At 33.8% G+C, this 10,314-nt stretch overlaps 1 protein-coding gene across 1 annotated transcript; it reads right to left on the bottom strand.

Annotated features, from left to right (window-relative positions):
- Positions 1-5,165: 5,165 nt before the first annotated feature.
- On the bottom strand, positions 5,166-10,093 carry LOC145588704 (ATPase 9, plasma membrane-type-like). Its single transcript, XM_081645316.1, has 14 exons — positions 10,037-10,093; positions 9,649-9,768; positions 9,441-9,539; positions 9,210-9,347; positions 8,763-9,077; positions 8,333-8,659; positions 8,005-8,247; positions 7,794-7,898; positions 7,405-7,714; positions 6,798-7,312; positions 6,528-6,701; positions 6,249-6,431; positions 5,915-6,096; positions 5,166-5,656 (listed from the first exon to the last, which is right to left on the bottom strand). The coding sequence occupies exons 1-14, from the start codon at positions 10,091-10,093 to the stop codon at positions 5,560-5,562; spliced, it is 2,865 nt and encodes a 954-aa protein (XP_081501442.1). The 3' UTR covers positions 5,166-5,559.
- Positions 10,094-10,314: the final 221 nt, after the last annotated feature.

Raw genomic sequence — 10,314 nt, 5'->3', positions numbered from 1 at the left:
TAAAATAAGAGGTAAGTGGGGTAGTTGGAGTTAAAAAATTATAAAAGAAAGATAGTGAGATTAATAGTTTATTGAAAAATTATGAATGTGAGAGGAAAGATGTAATAAAAAAAAAAGTTGTAGTGGATTTGGGTGAGGATCATGAGAGGAAAGATATATACTCCCTCTGTCCCTTTATTACATGCCTATTTCTCATTTTGCACGGAAATTAAGAAAGTTAAAGATTCCTTAAAACTAATAATTGGGCATATGAATATGCATGTGGGGTTAGAGAGAGATGGAGAGAAAGAAAAAGTGATTGGGAATTAGAAGAGAGAAAGTATTGAGAATTGATGTAAAAGTACAAAAAAGAAAAAGAAAAAGGGTGACAAATCATTAAAAAAGAATAATATTGTAAAAAAGTACAACCTATAAATAGAAATAAGCACTTAATTTTGGTCACCCCAAAAAGGAATACATGCATGTAATAAAGGGACGGAGGTAAAAATATTTTAATGTAGCTTTTTGTCAAAAAAGAAAGTGTAACACTTATTAAAACACAGTCGAATTTGGTAAGTGTAACACTTATTAAAACACGGAGGGAGTACCGTTTATCCAATCTTATATTCGTCATTTCTCATTTAAAAAGTGTGGGTACTATTGTCATTACCTGATAATAAAAACTTGTTTAACGGATTTTGCTCTTGAAAAAAAAAAAAAGTAACATTTGCCCATGTCTTCATTTTATTCTTATTGAACCAAAATTAATTTTACATACGAATTTTTTATTGAACAGTAAATTATTCCCTTGCCTTTTACCCTGAAATTCCTCTTTTGCCTCGGTTGTGAGTTGTTGTCGCGGGCATCTTGGCTGGTCATTCCTACTTTTCCTCCCTTTCCTTTTGCTGATAAAGTTACTCTCACTTCCCTCTATTGTGTTGATGAAAGCCATGTATAGAACTCTAAATTGTGTTTGTCTACGTGGTGAAGAAGGCAGAGAAGAATTCTCCATTGAAGCGGTGTAATGCTTTCTAGGCTCCATTGAAGCGGTGTGAAGCTTTCTCGTCTCCATTGAAGCGGCTTGAAGCTTGTTGGTTTGTGCGGGATTGCATCGACGATGGCTCCATTGTTGTTGTGATTTGTGGCCTATAGCGGGGTTTTCTATTTTATCTACTCTGTATTACTTAATTCTCTTAATTTTGTTAAATTTTTCATTGCTAAAATTTTAAGATTCTTACTTGCAAATAACTAAAAATTTCAACTTTTCAAGCATTTGCTCGGGGGATTATCTAGTTACTTTAATAAAGTTTACCCCATTTACGTGGTATAAATAATTAGCATTCATCCATGCGCAAGTCTATACCATATGGGCCAACCAGGTCATGGTATGAGGTTAACTGAGCATGTATCCTTTTTTTTTTCCAATTGCATTTTAAGAAAAAATCATGAAGTACAAAGTTTTTAAAAAAAATGTCATTGTTTATTATTTCTTGAGATCTACGCATAAACAAGACTATACTTTTAATTTATATACTTTTAATTTATATATTTTTTTCACATCTTTTTCAAGTTTACTTTTTTCTATCTAAATTACTCCCTCTATTTTTTAATATCTACATTACTTTGAGTTATGCACTATTCACATACTTTTCTTGACTTAATTATGTTACTATTATAAAACGAATAAATGAGAGTATATCATTGGATTAGTTACAACTTCTATTTTCATAAATAAAAATTAGGAAAATTTACCAAGAATAACACGACCTTTCAGCGATCTTCCAAAAATGGAACGATCTTTAGATTTATTTCAAAATCGGACGACCTTTGATACACATCTGCCAAAAATGGAATAAAAAACATGTAACCTATTTTACAGGTTACATTTGACATGTGTCACATGTGTAATTGATTAAAATATTTTATTTTCTTTTAACATTTTTTTAATAAGGATCTGAATAATTATATTAGTTAAAATAGTATTAAGTTAGGAATGCATGATAAAATCACACGTCGTTTGGTGTAATTAATGTTAGTTTTACTCTAATAATTCCACATTTAATTCTCTTATTTGACGCCTCGAGGGCACTCATTAGCTTTTTCCTTTTAATAATAATGATTTAAAAAAAAACAAAACTTAAATTAAAAAACTTTCTAAAAAAAACCTAAAACTAATAACAAAACTGGAAAAAAAAGGAACCCCACCATGCCGGCAGCAACCCCACCACCACCTGCCAAGGCTGCCACCACCGCGGGCGACCATAGCTGCCTACCCGACGTAGGCGGTACCCCCCTGACCCAGCCCGACCACCCATCCCTTCCGCATCCCCTTCCCCTAAACCACCTTCCCCATCCTAAAACCCTTCTTTCTCCCCTCGAAAACCCTCCTCCCCTACCGGGCGGCGCCTAAACCCCCTCCCATGTGCCAGCGAACCTACTTTGCCCCTCCGTCGACCGTCTCCACCTCCTTCCCCCTTCAACCACCATCCAAAAACCCTAAAACCCTAAAATTGAGTGGTTTTAGGGTTATAGGGTTGTTTTCGACTTTCTGGTGGTGGTTCAAGGGGGGAAGGGGGTAAAGAAGGCCGACGGAAGGGCGAAATAGTTAAGCTAGCACGAGGGAGGGGTTTCAGGCGCCCGCGGCGGTGGGGTTGCTGCCGGTATGAGGGCAGGGGTTTTCCTTTTTTTAGATTTTTTGTAAGTATTTTTTTTTATTTTAAGGTTTTTTAAAAAAAAAATTAATCAATGATATTGTGAGACGTGTCACAGGTAACCTTCCAAACAGGCCATCTGGTCATGTTCCATTTTTGGCAAATGTGTGTTAAAGATCATTCCATTTTGAAATAATTCAAAGGTCGTCGTTTCATTTATGGAAGACCGGTGAAAGGTGCAAGGGGTTATTTCTGGCAAATTTTCCTAAAAATTGACAATTTTTACTATTAGTTAACAATATCAATCAATATCAATATATATATATAATACTAAAACAGACACCGGAAATGACACATGTCACTTCCTGATTCTGTTTTTTCCCTCAAAAATCCCCCCCTCTTTTATTTTCTCATTTCCCCCCTTTTTTAGCCTATGTCACCTACTATAACTTGCATATGAAATATTCACAATATCTTTATAATAATTGTAGTAATTTTGATTCACACACTTTCTATATTTGTAATATAATATATATTTTTCATATCTATTACTTTATATCTTATTAATATTACTCCGTATGTTATCTTTAAATAGCATAATCAATTACATAATACTACAATAAACACCAGGAATAACCCGTGTCACTTCTTGGTGATGTTTGTTTTTCCTCCAAAGCCATCTTCTCTTACTTTTTTTAGTAAAATCTTCTTAAAATAATATTTAACATATTATTATGATAATATAACATTCCTATTTGAGCACCATAGTTTTATCATGTAATTGTAAAAAAAATAAAAAATACAAAAGAACAGATTCGTCTGATTTGTATTATAGAAAGTATGTCAAGATTATCACCAAAATATTATATTAAAACATATATTGCTAATATAATTTAATAAATTAAATATTCAAATACATTTACGTAAAAATGACAATTTTAATTTGTCAGCAAAATTTACTATAACATCACCTTAAAGAAAGATTATATCAAATAAAATTAAAAAAATAAATATTATTTTTAACAAAGTATATTACATGCTAGATCACATAGTGAAATAAAACAATAAAAAGAACGTTGTAAAAGATGCATATGAAACTTTGCAATGTAATTAGGTAAGTAATGTTTTATTTTTATATTTATTTGACCATGTATTGTTTGTACTTAATTTTTACAATTTTTTTTTTTTTTTTTTTTTTTTTTTTTTTTTTTTTTTTTTGCTCAGATTTGTTTTACTATGTAAACTAATGCAAAAATCAATCAAAGTCTTAAAATTAAACTAATTTAGAAATCAAGATAATTTATTTATATAACCCTTTATTAATTAAATTCAAGGAAATATATTTATTCTAACATGGTTTGACATACAAAATTGAGTACAAATGAACATACTTTATAATAAACCTTTTATTGTTGTATGAGGTTTATAATAATTTTGTCGATTTTGTACTCAAATATTTATGTATATTTTTACATAAATAATGTTTGAGGTATATTTGTGCATAAAAATAGGTCGACATATATTACTATAATTTTTTCTTATTATTATTATTATTTATGATTGAGATGTTGTTATATACACTCGGGTGTACCGTATAACCATGAGTATTTGTTCTTATTTTGAAGATTGTTTTTCATTTTATCATCAAATGAAAAGCAAAAGCTAACCTTAGGTTAGTTGGGTGTACGCATGTACGGTACACCCGGGTGTATATAACAAATTCTATTTATGATTAAGATAACAATAATAAAGTTTTAGTAATAACCGTGCATGGCACGGGTCCTAAGCTAGCTTAGTTAATTATTAAAGTTATGTCTCGGTAAATATGTCAGACAAAGTGATGCAAATATAAAAAAAAAGAGTGGGTATTACTTTTATTCGATTAACTTTAAACAATTTAATAAGCATCTACGAATAATAAAATAAACTTTATTAATTAATTGTAATAAAATTAAATGTATGATGTGTACTACATAGTATATGTAGAAGAGAGAGTGGAGAGATGGGGGATGAAAAACCTTTTTTTTAATAATAAAACAAACTTTTTTTATACATGGAAAAGAGAGTGAAGAGAGAGTGTTGTGGGCTGGTAAAAATCCAAATGTCCTATCATTTAGTCATTCACACAAGGATTTGAACTTGCAATCTTAACTTAAACATATAAACTAGAGGTTAGAGAATGAGCCATATAAACTATGCTATTATTGGAGGATAAGTAGAGTACATTGAGTATAAACTGAGAAAATATATAATTCGTTATGATACAGTTGATGATGATCATTTCAATACACTTTTATAGTAGTTACTTTAGGGGTAGTATGAATTTTACTTTCTCAAGATGAATTTGTGCAACACCTTTTAACTGTACAAATGAATTCCATCAAAAGTAATAATTGCATTTTTTTTTTGTAGTATTATGAAATATGAATGAGTGACCTTCTATGTGTTCAAGGCCTCACCTTAGTCATAAATGACCAAAATCTTATATATTGACATTTTATCTACAATGATTCAAGAACTATATTGGTTATTTGAATGAACTAGTCAATGCTATACAATTATGCAAAACTGACGAAAGCATATATAGTTGGAAAACAAAGCTAAATCTTCTTTCATTGAGAGAGTGGGACAACTTTTCATAAGACTCAAAAGGGTACTAATCTTTTATCATTTTCTGAATTTTTTTGATAAGATTGTACTAGTCTTATCTTATCTAAAAGCCTATTTTCCCAGCATTGTATCTTCTTCAAGCAAAATCTCTGTGGCTGGGTTTATTGGCGTTGGGTTTGCAACAAACTTCAAATAAGAAAAATGAAACAAGGGCAAAATAGGCTTCCCATCTTTCTTATATCTTCATCACTTTTATCTACCACCAGATGCCAAAGTAGTGGAGTAGAGCTTGAGCCTGATAATCCTCTCTTCTGAATACTTAGACTGTGTAATTTTGTTGGATCGTCTCGATGTCAAGATTCTTGAGCTTGACTACTGACTCCACATGCCCTTTCAGTGTGTGAAGTTCCCTCAACCTGATAGTAGTAATAATAGTTATTGTTATTATTATTACCCATCTTGACAATATAGACTAGATTATTTTGTTTTCTATCCCTCCAATGTGATTTCCCTAAGTTAATATAGACCCCTTTTTAATGAGAAGCCAAACGATTTTCCACTGCTTTCTGCATGAGTGACTTGATGACAGAAAGTACAAGGGAGAATCGTTTTTTCCCTTTAAAGTTATTTTCTTAAAAAAACACATTGTTACCTCCATTGCAAGGGTGTCTTACCTAGCAATCTCAGCACGCCTTTTAGCCTGCTCAGCAATTTCTGTTAATTCACGATAGTTGTTCTTGTCTGCGAGGAGATCTGGATTTTCTGGAGCCTCTAGACCATGTAGTGTACGTTGAGCAACAACCCATTGAGCTTCTCTCTCGCCCTTTCCGTAATCCTTTTTGCTTGTGAATGCAGTCTATATATATTGATAGTTTTAAAATGTAATGAGTACCATATATAATTAAATCACCTTTCCAAACAATAAAACATATTATAATACTGAATTAGAAATTGAATTTAAAATATAAAAATAATAATAAAAATTTCTAAGGGAAAAAGAATATTTACCTTCCTTTCAAGCAGATTATCCCAAGCCTTACCAGTTAAGGCATATCTGATTATGAATTTCAAGAAATCTAAGGGCACATAAGTGATGATACTGAAAAGCCAGATCACAGCGGCCCATCCCCATCCAATGCCCTTAATACGTGCAAATCCCCAATTTGCATAGACAGCAATGAGTGTGGCAATCTAAGTAACCCCCAATTATAAAAGTGGATAGCCTTGTGTTAGAGGATGTTATATTAAAATTTTATTTTTAAAAAACACGAGCTTTGTCTAACTCACCAATTGCGCTAAGAAGAAAGCACCGAGAAGCATGAAGCCAGGTCGTTCAATGAGGGACCAACTCCTTGACCGAGTTACAAATATTAGTGCCTGACTTACAATACTCACTTGAAGGTATAAGGCAGCCATTAGCTCCTCTTCATTTCCCCTGATCGATCTCACATGAAATTTGTCCTGCCATTAATTAAGCGTAAGGAATTTTAATATGTGAACTGTTAAAAATGATAATAAATATAAAATTATACATAAAAAATGCAAATAATTTATTACAGAAAAGAAGCTGGTGTCATTAACAGCCCAGAAGAATAGGACGGTCATGAGAGCAAGATAAGTGCCAAGGACAACACCAGTGGCAAAAATTTCCTTGAGCTTCCAAGAGTCTGGCGTAGGAGAAGGCTTGACTCTATCCTTGGAAATAGTCATAATAGTCCCATCATTAAGAACTGCAATTATTAGAACCATGAAGGGAGCAAAATCAAACTTCCAAATAAGGGCGATGAGCATAAAACCCATCACAATACGAATGGTTATGGAAACTGCATATATGGTGTAGTTCTTCATTCTTTGGAAAATTGCTCGGCTAGTCAAGACAGCGCTAATAATCACACTAAGCCCTGGCTCGGTGAGCACAATGTCAGATGCACTTCTAGCTGCATCAGTAGCATTGTCGACAGCTATACCAATATCTGCCCTCTTCAAGGCTGGAGCATCATTCACTCCATCTCCTGTCATACCACAAATGTGTTTCCTATCTTGCAATTTCTTTACAATCTCATACTTGTGCTCTGCATTTATCCATAACTATTGTTAAACAATGGTTAAAAAAAATTTTTAAAAAAAAATAGTTAAAGCATAGTACAATGTAGTATCCGAATACCAGGGAAGACGCCAGCAAAGCCGTCAGCTTTTTCAATGAGCTCCTCAACAGGAATGGAAGCAATGCTCTCGTCCTTATGCTGACCAAGTAAGGAAGATGAAGGGTACATGTTAGTTCCCATGCCAAGCCTACGGCCTGTCTCTTTACCAATGGCTAGTTGGTCACCAGTGATCATCTTAACATTAACACCAAGACTCAATGCACGTCTTATAGTCTCAGCACTATCGTGCCTTGGAGGATCGAAGAGAGGTAATAAACCAACAAACTTCCATGGCCCTCCTGGGCTATCCTTGCTCTTCTCGGGAATAGCCTAGAAGAGAGAAAATGGGACATGTAAGAAGTTTTAATTGCATGACTAACTTATTTATGACTTTAAAGATATAGTTTACCTGTCTTGCAACACCAAGGGATCTAAGACCTCGATCAGCAAATTTATCGATGATGGCATGAGCTTTGCTCCTTGCGTCATGACCAAGGTTGCAAAGCTCAATAATCTGCAATCAATATTCAGGTGAGAATGTGTGTCAAAATAAAGCTTTGAAGTATATAGACAAAATGACCTTTGATATTATAGATCAAATACCAATTCTTATCACCTACCTGCTCTGGAGCACCCTTGCTAACCCTATGCCAATCGCCCTCGGCATCAATATAAGTAATGGCCGTACGCTTTTCTACAGGATTGAATGGAAGAAAATGCACCTCCGTGATTCCTGCTCTTGCCTCCTTAGGATCAGCCAACATCCCTACAATGCAAGTATCTATTGCATCTTGATTTTCAACACGAGAAGCCCTAGCTGCTAACAAGATTGCAGTATCCTTGTCTAAATCGGGCATAAATATCTGCATGAAAAAAAAGAAAGTGGATAATTTGCAAATTGAAGTATGAAGAGAGCAAAAATTTAATTATAACAAAACGTTTTCGAACCTCAACCATGTTCTTGTCAACTGTTAGTTTGTTAAGTGTGAGAGTTCCTGTCTTATCACTACAAAGGACATCCATGCCGGCCATTTCCTCAATAGCTGTCATTCTCTTAGTGATCGCACCTTGCTGAGACAAACGATGAGATCCAATGGCCATTGTCACCGACAACACCGTTGGCATAGCAATTGGAATTCCACCAATAAGCAACACCAGTAGATTGTCTATTCCATCCCTATACTTCCTACGTTGAATTGGGTACATCACTACTAACTCAGCTAGTATTCCAACAACAATCGAAATTATGCAGAAGTTTCCAATTGACGTCAGCACCTGTATCGATAATTGATTAATTCTCATGTCTTTTTTTTTTTTTTTTTTGGAAATGAATATCATTATTGTCATTTTCTAGCAATTAATCGTAACTTAGTTTTACCTGTTGGAAGTGACCAACTTGGTTAGTACTATCAACAAGGTGAGCAGCCTTGCCAAAGAAGGTGTGAACACCGGTGGCTATTACAACAGCCTCAATCTCACCTTGCTTGCAAGTGGATCCTGAGAAAACTCCATCACCTGGGTGTTTGTTCACCGGCAAGGATTCGCCAGTGAGAGCTGATTGATCGATCTTAAGCGGGTCTCCTTCTAAGAGGCGAGCATCAGCAGGAACAATATCTCCTAGCTTGATGCTAATGATATCTCCTGGTACAAGAATTTCGGCTTTCTGTTCACCCCATTTCCCATCTCTAAGGACCTATAATGATTCATATCAAAATTTTGACATCCTTTACACAAGTAAAATCATGTATTATATTGGTATTGTAGTTTAAGAACTACTCGTAATAGCTTAGGTTAAGTGGGTGACAGCAAAATACATGTACATTACCTTGGTTTTAGGAGCTAGGCCTGCCATAAGTGCTGCAGCAGCATTGCCGGCATTGTTTTCTTCGATGAAACTGATGGTAGAATTAATGACGAGCAATGTGATGATTCCGACAAAGTCTTGCCAATCCGGGGGCTTACCCTGACATTTCATGGATTAAAGTTGTAAATAAGATGTCAAGCAAGTAGTGTTGAAGGGAAAGTATGTTATAAAATGCAAAGGAAAAGTAATTACTCCTCCATTAGCCAAAACAATAGCCATCAAAGCAGCAATCTCCATAACCCATGATAGGGGATTCCACATGAATCCCAAGAATTTGAGAAGCTTATTTTCCTGTTAAAAGGATTAAAATTCGTATGTATTAAGCTAATTTGATATTAAAAAAATTATGTATGGGATCAAACAAACAAATAAGCTTTTGTATAAGAGACTGGGAAATTACCTTCTTCTCCTCTAGTTTGTTAGGGCCAAATTGGTTGAGTCTACTATTGCCCTCATCTGATGTCAGTCCATGTCTTGAACATTTTAGCACCTGGAACAGTTGATCTATAGGTATATTTTCCTGTATGTTTAAGTGCATTATTATTAATTATTACGAAATAATAAATAAACAAACTTTAAACTGTAGTTAATGCAACATTTATAGGATTGTGATTATATACTTGTATACAATAATACTCTAGTAATTAGATGGAACCTCATTCTCACGCATGCACGATATAATTCGTAATAGTAATAATAATAGTGTTAGATATATCACACATCATGAATATTGATTATCAATATAAGAAAAAGTAACTATAACAAAAGAAAAAGATGGACAATCTTACGAGATCCAAATCCTCACTCGTAATATCTTCAACTCCATTCTTGGAAAGTCCCTCCATCCACTATTAAAAATAAAGTTTTGGAATGAATGTGGATTACTACTACGTGAAGAGGGAAAAGTGAATAGGTGAGTGAGTTAATTGATATAAGATGAAAGATGAAGAAATAATAATAAATTAGCTAAGTAAGAGTGAGGGAGTTGGGGTATAAGAATGAATTTTTGTTTCACAATTAGTGGTTGTGAGAATATTTCTCATTCATAACAAACTTTAACTCTACT

The sequence above is a fragment of the Chenopodium album genome, chromosome 17 (assembly GCF_948465745.1).
Source record: "Chenopodium album chromosome 17, dcCheAlbu1.1, whole genome shotgun sequence".
Lineage (NCBI taxonomy): Eukaryota > Viridiplantae > Streptophyta > Magnoliopsida > Caryophyllales > Amaranthaceae > Chenopodium > Chenopodium album.
Note: the sequence above shows the minus strand (reverse complement) of the source record. Positions and strands in the feature narration are given on the sequence as shown.